We start from the raw sequence: 16,087 nt of genomic DNA, 5'->3' as shown, positions 1-16,087 counted from the left end.
GAATAAAAGAACAGGTCCCTACCCTCACTTGGATGTCTTAGGCAGAGGTGTAGCTAGCAGAACTGACCCCTGTGACTGTGGAGTGTATGACGCTGTACGTGTGGCGACATGCTGCTGCTGTTGCAGTGAGATCAAACACGGGAAAAGCTACACGTCTTTCTCACACCATAGCACAAAAATGGGCCTTTCTTCCTCACTTTGAGTATCTGGGTCATGTAAAATGTACAGTGGTGCCTCGCAAGACGAAATTAATTCGTCCCGCGAGTTTTGTCGTCTTGCGATTTTTTTCGTCTTGCGAAGCACGGTGTCGGAAAAGTTTCGGAAAAGCTTCAAAAATCACCAAAGTCTTCAAAAACCTCAAAAAAGGCTACCACACCGCGTGCTATGAGTTGCTCCTCGAAGTCAAGTCGCAACTGTATTAACGGTGTTAAGAAAAAGGAAACAAACTTGCAAGACGTTTCCGTCTTGCGAAGCAAGCCCATAGGGAACCCTTTCGTCTTGCGGGTTTTTTGTCTTGCGAGACATTCGTCTTGCGAGGTACCACTGTAGTAATTTCGAATATGGCTATTGCAGTAAAGTGATTGGCGGCAGTAGCAATTCAGCTCCTTGTCAGGGATGCAACAGATCCCAAGAAATTCATGTTGGAGAAGGCTATTGATGGTTGATAGCCATGATGGCTATGATGTGCCTCCATGGCTGCAGGTAGCAATGCTTCTGAATACCAGTTTTTGGAAACCACAGGAGGGAAGGAGTGTTCTTGTGCTTAGATCCTCCGTGTAGGTTTCCTAGACATCTAGGTGACCACTCTGAGAACAGGATGCTGGACTAGAGGGCCATTGGCTTGATCCGGCATAACTCACCTGATGTTTTTATGCTATCCTAAAGCTGGATGATCTAAAACCGAATTAAGGGAGAATTTAAACCAGGGTCGAGAGCCTTCCAGACGTTACGGGGACTCCTAATTCCCACCATCCTTAACCAGTGGGCCTCAGATCCACCATCCGTGATCCATAAGATGCGTGGCTTCTCCCATAATTCCAGATCTTAAAGCCTCCTAGGCTATGTTGTTGTTTAGTCGTTTAGTCGTGTCCGACTCTTCGTGACCCCCTGGACCAGAGCACGCCAGGCAGTCCTGTCTTCCACTGCCTCCCGCAGTTTGGTCAAACTCATGCTGGTAACCTCGAGAACACTGTCCAACCATCTCGTCCTCTGTTGTCCCCTTCTCCTTGCACCCTCCATCTTTCCCAACATCAGGGTCTTTTCCAGGGAGTCTTCTCTTCTCATGAGGTGGCCAAAGTACTGGAGCCTCAGCTTCACGATCTGTCCTTCCAGTGAGCACTCAGGGCTGATTTCCTTAAGAATGTAGAGGTTTGATCTTCTTGCAGTCCATGGGACACTCAAGAGTCTCCTCCAGCACCATAATTCAAAAGCATCCATTCTTCGGCGATCAGCCTTCTTTATGGTCCAGCTCTCACTTCTATACATCACTACTGGGAAAACCATAGCTTTAACTATACGGACCTTTGTTGGCAAGGTGATGTCTCTGCTTTTTAAGATGCTGTCTAGGTTTGTCATTGCTTTTCTCCCAAGAAGCAGGCGTCTTTTAATTTCATGACTGCTGTCACCATCTGCAGTGATCTTGGAGCCCAAGAAGGTAAAACCTATCACTGCCTCCTAGGCTATATGCCTTTTCAAAGATAACAGCAGAAAAAGACCACAACACGCGGCATTTTAAACTTTTTTTCTAAGAAATCTTTAAAATCTCCTGAAAGGCGGAGCGCGATCTCGCCCCAGAAGCCTGGCAAGCTGCCATGGCAATGACGTAACTGGGTTGGACTAGATGGCCCTCGGGGTACCCCTTCCATCTCCAGGATTCTACGACCCAAGCCGATCGACGCACTCACAGCTCGACAGCGCTCCCTCCGGCTGCATCCGTTGCTCGGAGTGTGATTGAGCTTCCCTTCCCATGGCAAGCCGGCCCTTCTGAGGCGAGCGAGCGCGTTTGGTTTTTGCTCTGCCGCAAGCCGCGGTCGCTCGCTCGCGCTTCGCCATACGCTTTATGACCCTCTCGGGCACCTGTAGGGACTCTTCAGGCGGCTGAGGAGGGGAGAGAACGACGACAGCTGCGGCTGCTATTATTATGATAAGGCCGTCATTGAGGTGAAAACGAAGCCGGAAGGAAGAAGCTGACGGGACTCCCGCGGGTGACGTCACTGCCCGGCATAGCCAACCCCGAGCGAGGCCGCGCCAAATTCGAACGGCGGCTGGCGGGACAAACGTGATTGGCCGGCTGGCTGGCGCGCGCGCGGGCGGGCAGACGGGCTTACGTAGCCTCGGCGTGCGGGAAGACCGGAGCGCTCCCGCCTAGGTTTGTCCTCTCAGTCGCACCGTCTTCCCCGGGAGCTTCGCACCGCAGCCGGTAGGCAGTTTCCATGGCAACCCCACCTAAGCGGAGCCGGGCCGAGAGCGCCATCAAGAAGATCGCCATAGAAGGCAACATAGGTGAATTGTCTCTTATTTGCGCTGTTGTATTTATTCCCCTCCCCCACGTCCCGCTTTTCGGCAGTGTTGGTTGCGGGTGGGGCTTCCAATGGCGGTTTAGGGAGAGCAGGGGATAAGGCCAGAGCTTCCTTCTCAAGAAGCACGGCATAAAAGGAAAAGCGGGCTGGGAGGGAAGAGGGGGAAAACGCAGGCTCAGGTGTCAGTTGTTCGAGCTGGTTGCAAAAGTTATTGTAATAAGGAACTGGCTGGACTAGGCAGCAGAGGTAAAACAAAACGTGTGTGTGTGTGTGTCTATATATATATACATATATATATATATATAGACACACACACACACATACAGTGGTAACTTGGGTTAAGTACTTAATTCATTCCGGAGGTCCGTTCTTAACCTGAAACTGTTCTTAACCTGAAGCACCACTTTAACTAATGGGGCTTCACACTGCCGCCGCCACACGATTTCTGTTCTCATCCTGAAGCAAAGTTCTTAACCTGAGGTACTATTTCTGGGTTAGCAGAGTCTGTAACCTGAAGCGTATGTAACCTGAAGTGTATGTAACCTGAGGTACCACTGTATAGATATATACACCCACCCACCCACCTGCCTTAGCTGGACAGCCCTGGTCCATAAAGTGCTGACCCGCCACAATCTCACTTGGAGCTTGGAATATCACTCCACAAGTGGACTGAGCTGCTTCACCAGGCAAAAAAAGAAAAGAAAAGAAAAGCTTTTGCAAGTTGGAATGCCAAGATGCTGCAATCTTCCAACAGCTTGACCTCACCCCCAAAGGCACACTCCTCCATTGTCTCCCGAGGGGGACAAATGCCAACAATGACGAAAAAGTGGTCTCATTTTTATTGCTGGATGGAATGAGGAATGGCTGCTGCTGAGGGAGGTGTCTGTAAAATATGGGAAGTGGGAAAACCTTGGGACCAGCTGAATTACACTCTCTTCCATGGCATTGGGCTCTCAGTGTGGGGCGGGAGCTGAGGAAGAATTGACCTTAAGGGGGTCAATAAGCTGAAGGGGGAGATGGTTCTTGCCTTGGGGGGTATGGTATGGAATTGATTTGATTTACTGTATTATATTACCATGCTGCTTTTCATTCAGATGAATCCCAAAGCGGCTTATGAACAATAAATAGCAATAACATGATTGAACATCGCAAATGCAGCATAAATCATATAGAATATAATAGGTCCCCAAAGCCACAGTCCCCCCCCCCCCCCTTAATGGGGTTCCTGTGTCTTTATATGACAAGCAGAAATGCTCAAGCTCTCCCCACTGCTGTGTTGAGCAGATGTGTGCGGCTTCTTTCCTGGCAGTGCAGTGGTACCCTACTCTCTCCCCCCCCCCCAATTCTACTTATTTAATTTTAAGAACTTCCATGATACTTTAAGGTTTACAGTTTATTTAAGCATACAGTATCATTCAAAGTTCATGTGATGTCACAGAAGAATGCTTGAAATGGAAGATGTCTTTAAAATTCAGATAGCTAAAGAGCTTTAAAAGGTACCTTTGTCTGCTCACAACTCCTGAGGCCAAAAGCCATCACATATATCATCTCGAGATTGTTATTATCGTTTATATAGTGCAGGAGCTCTGGCGGGCTCTAGGGCAGGAGCCCTGTAGATACTTTCTGACCATGCTGGCTGAGACTGATGGAAATTGTAGTCCCAATGCCACCTGGACATCCAAAGGTTAGCCACTCCTACTGTAGGGGTTTGACAAGTTGCAAAAGAGTAGGGCAATAATATTTGGTGTACATCAATATAGATCTATGGGAGACAGGAAGTAGAGGTCCACTGTTGAGCCCCTCAAGCCTATAATTTTGGGTGTGAATTCTAAATTGGCTTCTAAGATTACCAACTATCTGAAGTTGAACCTAAGTTTGTAAACTTGAAAATGTTCTTTATATACTCTTCTCATTGATTTAGCTTTGTATGTTCTTCCTTTATCTTGCCCCACCCTACACCCAAACAAAAGACTCCTCGGCAGTTATTCTCTCACCATCCATACAGCACACCCTGTTTTTCGAGTGAATTAGTCTTCAGGCGTGTCCTTAAAACTTCCAATTTTAAATGTGAAGTGGTGAGTTGGGAAGAAACTTGAAGACTTGAGGTGCTTCACAGTATTTAAATTAAAAAGGAAAAACCCTGTCCATAGATGTTACAGCCTAAAAATCCAAAGCTATTCATCCTGTATGTCCCTTCCTTTATTTTGGGTTCACATGCAAGAGTAAACATGGATAGGACTAGGCTACATGGTTGCAGTAATATAGACCTTGGGTTTGTCCCATTAAGCTCTTATGGCCTTACGTCTTGGTAAATGTGTAGGCTCATTCTTCAACCCAGAAAATAAATGTTATACTGTCACTGAAATAAAATACCAAATCCCAAATGATGAAATTTTATGGTCTGTAAAGCAATGCTACAGCAAACAGTGTTTCCTATATCTGGTACAATGTGATGAATAATGTTTATTTCATTATGCAATTATGTATAGATGCAATTTGCACAGGTGGCAGTGAAGCAGTGGAGCAGACTTTTGTGGGGCGTGCTATTATTACCCTACGCTTTGCCAGATATTAAAAAATGAAAATAGTTTCCTTCCTTGTTTACATTCAACAAATAAAATGTTTCGGTTACATTTGTTCTGTCAAACATTTCCTCTTTTCAAATTTTGAAAGCACACAAATGCCAGTTTGATCAAAATAGATTTTATGTCCACAGCTGCCGGGAAGTCTACTTTTGTGAATATTCTCAAACAAGCCAGTGAAGATTGGGAAGTTGTTCCAGAGCCAGTAGCAAGGTGGTGCAATGTTCAGAATTGCCCTGATGACAAAGAGGTATGAGGAAATATGATTCTGTTTTTAGGGGCGACGAACATATTTTCTGGAATGCAAAGTGTAAATGGAATTAAAAAACAACAACCACCAAATTTCAGTCTAGATCAGTGGGTGTATGATCTATATTTTAGACTAGTGATGCATATAAATCTTTGCACAGTTCTAGATTGAAAAAAACCACTGCTTTCATTCGCCCATGACGACAAATTTTTTTTTGCAGAAGTAGAACTGCAAAAATAAATATGGAAATGAAGGTTCTTTGTGCAAGGTTGCTTTATTTTCATAACTGCACCCATTAGAATTTTTATTTCTGACTCTAGACAGAATTTCTTCACCCAAATGTTCCTACAATCACCATGTGCAATATGTGTGTGTGTATATATATCTCTTCAGCAGTTGAAAAAAACAAAAGGAAATTAAATCTATGTTAAATAAACTTCTCTGTTTTAATGCTAGTGCAGCAGATCTGCTCTCTAGTGGTCAGAGTCATGAATGCCAATGCATAGCTGTGTTTCCAGCAAACTATAAATGAACTATTGTAAGGGTTTTTGAGGTATAAATGTATTTTTGACTGGGATTCTTAAGATGTGGGTTGTGGTAAGTATCCATTTAGTCTCCTGATCTGAAATAAATGAAGACAGACTTCTCATTGCTTGGGGCCTTTAAATGTCTGTTATAAAGTTCAGAATCTCTTTTTCCTGCACTGGAATTCAGTAACTGGAATTCAGTAACTGCACTGGAATTCAAAAAAGTAACTGCTTGGAAAAGGTAATTTTAAGTATTAAATGCATGAAATGAATTTTTTGGTAACTATCTTATGCATGTAACATTTAGTTTTATGAAGGTTACCAAGCATACAGTCCTCATCTTATCCAAGTTAAAGAGCATTTCTGTTTCTAGTGGAAAATGTCATGACATAACAAGCTAAAACATTACCTTCATATGGGGGTAGGAAGAATACTATTTATAAGTATCAAGATTGGATTGTATGCTTTTGTATATTATAGGAGCATGCTGCCAACTGCTTTTGGACATCAGTAGCAGCTGTTACTGAATTGTCTCCCTCAACAGATGGTATGGTCATGGCCAGCTTGATTTTTAATGTAACTGTCTCATGGCAGGAATAAAAAGTGTCCTCAGTAATAAATAATAACAAAGTTTTATTTATATCCCGCCCTCCCTGGCCAAAGTTGGGCACAGGGCGGCTAACATCAGATACATAACATTCATATAAAATCAAACAATAATTAAATTACCTCCTAAAAACGGGTCAAAATCAAATTAAATCAAGAGTTTGGTATTCTCTCCCACTTGCTCTCATGAAAACTCTTGGAGGCCGATCCTTCTTTTTAACTCCTGAGGCAGAAAGTGCTTTCTTTGAGCCAAATCCCTGGACTTTATTTTATTTTGTTTGGTTGAAACCTTCAGTGACTTCTCAACGTTTATTACCAGATGCTTGATTTTTAGCCAGTGTATCTCACTTCTCTTCCTATTGTTTGTGAGTTTAATTTTGGGGCAGACCCTCTTCCATCTTCCCTGGGTGGGGCTGCTCAAGAAAGACCAGTGTCCCTTGATGGGGGGCAATAAGAGCTGGAGCTCAAGCTTTTGAGCCAATGGCTCCTGACAGAACCAACAATGGCCTGAGAGAACTGTTGGCGCAGCCTCTTCCCAGCCGTCACTGGAGCTCTGAAAACTGAGGGAGAACAGGCCAGGGAGCTCCCATTCAGCCCGACTGAATTCTGTCACTCTGCTTTTGTTGATCATTTGTAGATATTTCTTGTTAACCACTTAGACCAGGCATAGGCAACCTTCGGCCCTTCAGATGTTTTGGCCTACAACTCCCATGATCCCTTGCTAACGGGACCAGTGGTCAGGGATGGTGGGAATTGTAGTCCAAAACATCTGGAGGGCCGAAGGTTGCCTGTGCCTGACTTAGACGTTTTACTCCTACCAGGCTGTATATAAATTTTGTTGAATAAATAAAAGAAAGAACAACTTCATTCCTAGGAAAAGACTTTCTGTAGTAGTTGTTTGCACCCAATGAGTGGGGAGAGTGTGTCATGGAAATCTACTCAATAGTGATCCAGAGCAGAACCCGAATGTATAGTTAGCAGAGTAAAAACTTAAAACACGCTGCAGAATTCCCCCAAAATAGACCAAAGGCAACTGTTTTTCATCCAGCAGAGCTTTACTGCTACTGAAGGCAAATGAGCATAATGGTCATAAATCCAATTGATTCAGGATTGGTACTGTCCATAAGAAATCCAGTTGCAGCTGACTTAACTTGAACTCACAATAACTTATAATAAGTCTAAACCTTCACACTAAGCATACTGTGTACAGAATACCACACCGGAAGGAAAAGAGATAGAAAGAGGAAGTGAAACCCAGGCTCCTTCTGGCCTTATTTTATAGTCAGCTTGACAGAAGAGATAAGAGAACCAGTTTAAGCCAGCTGTACTCAGCTTCTCTGAAGGAAGAGCCCAAACATCATGAACCTTCTTGTTTCTTTCACACAGAGAAGCTTCCAGATCCAGAGCCCTCTTGAATTAAGTAGACTAGGAAAGATCTCGACACATCAGATCAATACTTTCTGCACTAAGAAATGCAAACTGTCAGAGTGTTCTTGCTTTGGCTTCAGATAATGTTGGACTCCCAGTACCCATCTGCGCCAGGTAGCTTGGCCACTGTCAGGTGGGAGGTGTAGCCTGTGGGGAAATGCTCAGAATGCTCAGGTGCTGTGGTGGGGAGCCGGCTAGTTTGCTTGCAAACTAGGAAATCGATAGGTGAGTTGGGACATGCAAAAGAAGATAGAGTAGGAGCCCAAGATTTGTTCACGTAACACCATATTCTGGTTTGGTGTTTCAGGTGATTGAATCCAAAGTTATGAAGGTTCTAGAAATCACTCTTTGGCCACAGATCTTTAGTCTATACAGTCACACCTTGTTTTGTGACCGGGATCTGTTCTGGAGCCTCAGCTGCTAGCCGAAAAGGACGCAGGGCAAAGTGCCGCATCTTCACATGTGTGCGGAGCGGTTTGCGCTTCTGCGCGTAGCACGATTGGCAAACCCAGTAATAACCTGTACTTCCGGGTTTGCCGTGGATGTTCGCCAAAGCAGACGCTGGATGAGGCGGACGTTCGCGGAGGTATTACTGTACCTGACATTGCTGGTTTTTGTTCACAGAAGAAACTGACGGTGACACGGCTGCCTTTCTGACAGAAGTTATTCCACTAATACATATCAGTTAGTTTCAGTTAGTTGGCGAACTTTAAAATGCAGCTGAGGAGGTAAAGCTGATTGAAGTTGGGACATTGTGTTAGAACTTGGTGACCTTGGAATATTTCAACAGCAGCTGTTTTATTTTTAAAAAATGCTACCTTTAAAAAAAGTCATATTATTTGTATTTTAAACAGGAGCTTACTTCCTCTCAAAAGAGTGGTGGCAACTTGCTTGAGATGATGTATGAGAAGCCAGAGAGATGGTCCTTCACTTTCCAGACTTATGCTTGCCTGAGCAGAATCCGGGCTCAACTTAAATCTTTTGAAGGGAAACTCAAAGAAGCTGAGAACCCCGTCGTCTTCTTTGAGAGATCTGTTTACAGTGACAGGTTTGTAGGTGTTTCTTGCTAATTCTTGCAGTTCCTTTCTTTTATGTGTTGCTCCTAATGGCCGTTTCAGTTTGTAAGACAAAAGCTTTCCTCCTCTGGATTGTTAGAACGATGTTCTCGACGCTGGAATGAAACAGAGGAAAGATGTATAGAGTCGTACCTTGGAAGTCGAACGGAATCCATTCCAGAAGTCTGTTCAGCTTCCAAAACGTTCGGAAACCAAAGCATGGCTTCTGATTGGCTGCAGGAAGCTCCTGCTGCCAATCGGAAGCAGCAGAAGCCACGTCGGATGTTTGGCTTCCAAAAGAACGTTCGAAAAACAGAACAGTCACTCCCAGGTTTGCTGGGAGCCAAAACGTCTGAGTACCAAGGTGTTCGGGAGCCAAGGTATGACCACATATGAAAAAGTGGCATGGAGGGAGAGAAGCAGATGTTGTTAGCTGCTGCGTTGATCGCAATCTCTGTATTGGTTTCTGCCATGCTGTTCTTTCACTTTGCAGAAAGCAGTATATGAGGATACCTCTGGAGCGCCCTGAGTCCCTGAGTACCTAGTTCTTGAAATTGCAGACCCCCAGAAAAAATACCTGTGTTCAAACTGAATCTAGAGGGGTTTGGGGGCTTATAAGAGAAAGAAGAAGAAGAAAGAAGAAGAAGAAGAAGAAGAAGAAGAAGAGGAGGAGGAGGAGGAGTTTGGATTTGATATCCCGCTTTATCACCACCCTAAGGAGTCTCAAAGCAGCTCACATTCTCCTTTCCCTTCCTCCCCCACAACAAACACTCTGTGAAGTGAGTGGGGCTGAGAGACTTCAGAGAAGTGTGACTAGCCCAAGGTCACCCAGCAGCTGCATGTGGAGGAGCGGAGACGCGAACCCGGTTCCCCAGATTGCAAGACTACCGCTCTTAACCACTACACCACACTGGCTCTCAGTATTATAATGCTCCTGTGTAAAATGTAATGCAAGATAAATCCGTCATTTGCCTTTAAAAACAGAAGGCCTTCCCAAAGAGATGGCCACCATCTTGGTATTGAGCAAGCTGCCCCATCACCATTGGGCATATCGTTGCCCCTCCTCCCCAGTTTGCTCAAGGAGAATCCATACACAGACCATTCAAGAAGTTGTCAGGGGAATGGAGTGTTTGCAAGTTGATAAACAAGGCTTGGAGAGAGCCACACTGTTTCTTCCTTTGTAGGCTCTCCTTCCATTGGGGAAATGTGTTAACCCAAAGATGTACAGGTAGCCTAGAAGATACTCAGACTGTGGCAAGTGCCCAGAGAAAGGGCATTCCGTACTGGTGGGGCATCCGCCAAAACACATCACTGTTCACTCACCTCTATTATTCATTGAATCCACTCTTCTACATAAACAGCCTTCAGTGGTTTACAGTTTCATCCCTAGTCATTAGCTACCTATCGTCACTCGCCTTCCCTTCAGCAAATATTCTTACATCATTTTTTTGAAAGGTTAGAAAATGACATTGAGCTTGATTGCCTCCTTTTGTGTAGGTACATTTTTGCGTCTAACTTATATGAGACGGACTGCATGAATGAAACCGAGTGGACTATTTACCAAGACTGGCATAACTGGATGAACCAGCAGTTTGGCTCAAGTCTTCGGCTGGATGGCATTATTTATCTCCGAGCTACCCCTGAGGTAAGAAATGAAGTTTGTGGGCCTGTCTGACAGCAGAGCCTGTGGGCCCTCACCTCTGTCAGTCAACCTAAATCTTATTGAAAAGGCAGTGTTTGTGTGTGAGAGAGAACACACTGGGCTGCGTCTTAACAAGTTCAGGTCCTGTTATTACATGGATTAAATTGTGCCTTGTGTACAGGTGGGTGTAGGATTGCAAGTTAAGGGCGAATGACAATACAAAGAGTTCTGTGGCGCCATAAAGACTTCCCACAGCACAAGTTTCTGTAGGTCTGTGTTAGCTGGTGTGCTATTTTGTTTCGCTTTGCAAAAATGCATGCTGAAAAATACATACAGTAAATGAGGAGTCTTTAAGGTGCCAGGTTGACATTTTCTGCAACACATATGTATTTTATATACTATTTCATACATTAAAGTCTCTAAGCAGTTTATAAAAGAATCCTCAGCCTTAACATGTTTTCCCTTTAAGGTTAGCGTAACTGTGCCTTTCCCCCTTTAAGATGATTATTATTACTGCTTCATTCCAGTTGTGACTTCTTTATTTTTAGAAATGCTTGAATAGGATTTATGTGCGTGGGAGGGATGAAGAACAAGGCATTCCTATGGAATATCTGGAAAAACTTCATTACAAACATGAAAGCTGGCTCCAGCACAGAACGTTGCGGTAAATATTAAATAGATTGCGAATTTAAACCAGCGGATAAGATAGTTGCCATTGCTGAAAACTATAGATATCTTACCTAACTTTAGAAACTTTGCTGTGTATATTTGAGACCCTAATTTATAAGACGGTAAAGAATTCTCAGCCTGGGCAGCTCCCACGATTGGAAATGCAACAGCAAAGGCTTCAATCCTGTGCACACTTTCCCAGAAGTAAGATCCGTTGCCAGGACTTACTTCGGAGAAACACGCGTAGGGTTGTGCTGCACACTTCAAGAAACAGACGTATTTTTGTAATTAACTCCCTTTGCCCTCTTCATGTCTTCAGTTTCCCAATTCAGATGTCCTGTTTTCTTTACAGAACGGATTTTGAATACCTGCAAGATGTACCTGTTCTAACACTGGACGTAAATGAAGACTTCAAAGGCAACAAAGACAGGCATGAAGATATGATTGAAAAGGTAAAAGCCGCCAGAAAGTATTTAGCATTTCCCTTCTTGGATGACCACACTTAACTATTTTTAAAAGCCCTGGTGGTTTAATATGTTGATGGTGGACGATGAAAGTCCACACATACAAAGGGGGGCATATGTGGAGTGGTACCCGCCCATCAGAGTAAATGCAGAAGGCCTTGCAAATACAGGAATTTTCTCGGTTCATTGGAGTCTTCATGCCCACCCTGTAGCAAATAGTTTTCAGAACTGTTTTCCGTATAGTCCTCTTTTTTCTCTCCTTTGCATGACAAGCAGTAGTTGACCTTTTAATTTTGGTTAGCTCTCTGAGACAGAGCTTTCCAAACTTTTCATGTTGGTGACACACTATTTAGACATGTATCATTTCGTGACACAGTAATTCAGTTTTACTAGCAAGCCAGCCTTTCCAGCTGCAGGAGGAGTGCAGGAAGCATTTGCATGACACACCTACACACTGCAGCCAACGCACTAACGTGTTGCTACACACAATTTGCAAAGCTCTGCTCTTGAGATATCGTTGCGTTTTCATAGTCATGTAAGTGCACAATCTGCTTCTACGTTTCTGAAAGCCTGAAGGAAGTTCCGTTGTTTCCCTGGTCACTGTTGTACAAACTTTTTGGCCACATTCACACATGAGCTAAACCGTGGTTTGTTTAAGTCCTTTATGGTGGTTTATTTAGGAAGACTTGAATAATCCTGCTCTCATCATCATATTGATGCAAAATAGATTGAAAGAGTGATTCCTTTCTCTCCACCCCCAACTGCTCCACACCCACGTTTGCTACCCAAGGAACACTGGTCTGTAGTAAGGACTTGAACGGTTCTGCTTCCTTACAGAAAGCTGTATTTTTCTCCAAAGCGTTCTCAAGAAATAGAGACCTGATTTTGTTTTGGTGATTGAAGAAAGTTTAAACTTTCTTAATTGGCCAGTCATTTTAGTGATGATTTTGAATTCTTTTTATGGAGTTCTGTGTTTTATTGTATATGTTGTTACATACACACTGCACTGATATATGAATAGGAAGTATATAAATATGTTAAGTAATAAATAAATCCACAGCAGCTGCAAACACTCAGCCCTCTTCGTAAGTTTACAGGTGCAATCACAAGGCCCTTCTCCCCTCTCTTGGTCACTTTTTGGAACATTACTATGAACTACGTTAGTGCGGATTTTGTGCCATCTTTGGAAAAGTGATCAGAAACTTCACTAATGTTACTTTGTATGCCGCCATGCAGTGCTTGTTTTTAATCTGAGATGGTTGTGGTATTTATTAATGTTGGCTTTCTTTAGTACTTCTGGCCACTGTTCACATTGTTTTCAGTCGCCTGGGAGAACTTGGTGTTTCAGGGCTTCTGAAGCTAAGCCAGTATGAATCTGTTCAGTCCCTTAAGTGAGAAGCTACTGGCAGCCCCTAAGAGATGGGTGGAGGTGGGGGTGATTATTTGAGGTAAAAACCAAACCAAACCCTGAATCCTTTTAAGGAGCTTTTTAAATTTAAAAATGTGTTACTCTTGTGGCAAGTTAGTTATTCTGTAATATGAAAGAGACGTTTCCCAGAACCTAGCAACCAGTGCTTTTTTTTTTTATCTTGGTCACTAATTTTCAATAATCCTGTGCTTTTGTCTTTGCAGGTCAAAGAATTTCTGAGCACTTTGTAGCCATTCCCGAAACCACACCGAACTTGAGCATTCCTGGCATTCATATTGCTTAGTTTGCGTTGCCAATTCTGCTTTTGCTTAAGGTGTCCGAGGGCAGAGTCCAGCTTTCGTTGCATTGCTGAACCTTTGCAGTGGACTGGGTTTTTATAGCACTTATATTGTATTTGGCTTTCTTAGGTGAAGTGTTTGGAAAGACCCATCCCTAATATTACAAATCAGAGTTCAGGGAGTCCTGCGAAATACATCCTGCTTGCAACATAAACGACATAGGCGGAACCATTTACTTTTCTGGAACTGAATTCGGGAAGCCTGTGTGTGAACGTGGGACCTCTTTGTGCACACCCACAAGTTGATTGGGATATTCATAAAGTTCCAAGAGCATTGGGATCATACTAAAGGGATACTGTTTCTGCTCACCTAGATTTTGTATGCATGTGTGGTTAGGAAGTGGGGCATAGGGTCTGCATTTTTTGTCCAAAGCGGTCTGCGTGTGTACGGGGTGATGCTTTTTTTAAAAAAAAGCCATATGCAAACCAGCCAAAAGCAACAGCATTGTAGTCAGGTGTGTGTTTGTCTAGAAATTAAGGCAGTTCTTAAAGGCAATCCCTGGCCCCCGCTGCTGTTTTCCAAGATACTGCTTTTGCCTGCTTCCGTAGAGAGGCACAGCAATCCAACCAGGTCAGGGACGGGGAGAGAATCACTGAACTGAAAACTTAGCCGAATCCTGCAACCTCTTCTTTACTTAAAGCTAAGGTGCTACATACAGAAAACTAGAGGCAAGAACATGCCCAGTAGGATTCCTCCCCTCCACAAATGTTTTAAATGAATTATTTCCTATGGCAGGATGGGGCCATTTAATGACTCCTTGCTTTGTTCCTGAATTGCCCCTAAATGCGGTTTGTTTTAAACATTCCCTTTCCCATTGGGGCTGTTTGAGGGGAGGGAGGATGGGTGGGCATGTATACATACAAATCTCATATGCACTGATAATGGGAGTGTGATGTTTTATGAATTTTGCAACCCTTTGGATTGACAAAGGGAACCTCTGGAATAACCATGGCTTGAATTTTTATTCTTAAAACTGATTTTTTAAAAATATTAAAAGTTATGATCAAACCAATTGTGTAACCCACTTGAAATCTATATTTATTTTAATGCAATGTATTACTGTCTGGATGTAGTTGGCCTCAAGGTCGTTTTAGCATCTGAAGATTCTACAGTGTTAGTGTTGTGATCATGTTGGAAACTTTTGGCTGAAATAAATATAGAAGCGTCTTCAGTTCTGCGCCACTTTAGTCATTTGTCACAATTCTTTGCATGTTTCTGGCCTGGATTTGATTCTCATTTCCCCTTTATCTCTAAACTGCAAGCCTTACCCCCACCCCCAGATATTTGAAATAAGTGGGATAACCTACATTCTTCGCTCCACATACATTCTGTGTTTAGACCTCAGCATGCTCCGTTTGGGCACAGTCCAGCGTAGAGTGAAGGGGGCTGGGACCAGATCAGCAGTTTTCGTTTCTGTCCGTCTCTCTGCTTATACATGCATCGCAGCTGCTCTATGCATAAATAGCCAGAGGTCTCCAGCAACAGTCTCTCTTCCTCCTACTCCCATGCCCCATAAACATTCTTTGCATTCACTGCAGCAGTTTAAAACCGACTTTACAAGCAGCAGACTTTGTCCTCTTTAAAAGCACAGCCTATCCGTTGCATAAGGATTATTTAACTAGACCTGGGGCAAGAATTGTCAACCAAATAGCGCTTGAGAGCTGGTCAGTTTGTGCTTCAGTGTCTATTGCGAAGCTAGAAACTTTGAGCTCATTGAAGAAGAGGCTACAGCCCCCCAAATAGATCCACTAGGGCCCCCTCAGATTCAGAAATTGAACTGGGGGGGGGGGAGTGGTGTTCATTTCCTTTCAGAGCTCCTCTGGTTTCTGAGAGTTCACAAGGCATTGGCTAGAAGCATAGATCTGCAACCATTGCTCTTATCGTTTTAAAATGGAATCTGAAATTTTATAGCCCCAAATTATCTTGTGTGCCTTCCTGCTTTTTGCAAAATCATTTCCTCCTGGAGCAGCTGTGGAGAACCTGTGATGCTTAGGGGTCAGCAAACTTTTTCAGCAGGGGGCTGGTCCACTGTCCCTTAGACCTTGTGGGGGGCCAGACTATATTTTGAAGGGGAAAAAATGAACGAATTCCTATGACCCACAAATAACCCAGAGATGCGTTTTAAATGACACATTCTACTCATGTAAAAACACTGATTTCTGGATTGTCCATGGCCAGATTTAGAAGGTGATTGGGCCAGATCCGGCTCCTGGGCCTTAGTTTGCCTACCCATGTTCCAGAGGCGGGTGAATTCCAGCTCCCATTAGCCACAATCAGCATGACCAATTGTCACAGATGACAGGCGTAGTAGTCAGCAACTGCCTGGGAAGCTGCCTGCTCTTGATGGGGTTACAGGATCAGGTACATAGCTTGGAGCATGCTTCTGGATCCTTTGCTGTCACTTGAGGCTCAGGTGGCCTCCGATCAACTTTGGCTGGCGGCCCAGCTGTGACCCTACCTGGACAGGGATAGCCTAACTACTGTTGTCTATGCTTTGGTAACCTCTAGGTTAGATTACTGCAACACATTACTGGTACCTCGGGTTAAGAACTTAATTCGTTCTGGAGGTTTGTTCTTA

General features: G+C 43.8%; 1 protein-coding gene across 1 annotated transcript; it reads left to right on the top strand.

Annotated features, from left to right (window-relative positions):
• The first annotated feature begins 1,956 nt into the window (after positions 1 to 1,956).
• Positions 1,957 to 14,680, top strand: DCK (deoxycytidine kinase). The gene is made up of 7 exons (XM_028744244.2): positions 1,957 to 2,502; positions 5,236 to 5,351; positions 8,767 to 8,960; positions 10,465 to 10,612; positions 11,158 to 11,273; positions 11,631 to 11,730; positions 13,375 to 14,680. The coding sequence occupies exons 1-7, from the start codon at positions 2,433 to 2,435 to the stop codon at positions 13,399 to 13,401; spliced, it is 771 nt and encodes a 256-aa protein (XP_028600077.2). The 5' UTR covers positions 1,957 to 2,432; the 3' UTR covers positions 13,402 to 14,680.
• Positions 14,681 to 16,087: the final 1,407 nt, after the last annotated feature.

Source organism: Podarcis muralis, chromosome 9, assembly GCF_964188315.1.
Source record: "Podarcis muralis chromosome 9, rPodMur119.hap1.1, whole genome shotgun sequence".
NCBI lineage: Eukaryota > Metazoa > Chordata > Lepidosauria > Squamata > Lacertidae > Podarcis > Podarcis muralis.
The sequence above is the reverse complement of the archived record's forward strand: the minus strand, read 5'-3'. Positions and strand labels throughout refer to the sequence as shown.

Bases quoted from the DNA above. Each gene is read 5' to 3' on its own strand.
- DCK (XM_028744244.2), top strand. From the start codon at position 2,433: ATGGCAACCCCACCTAAGCGGAGCCGGGCCGAGAGCGCCATCAAGAAG. The intron at 8,961-10,464 runs GTTTGTAGGTGT...CCTTTTGTGTAG, and splicing joins AGATCTGTTTACAGTGACAG to GTACATTTTTGCGTCTAACT. The intron at 11,274-11,630 runs GTAAATATTAAA...TTTTCTTTACAG, and splicing joins CTCCAGCACAGAACGTTGCG to AACGGATTTTGAATACCTGC.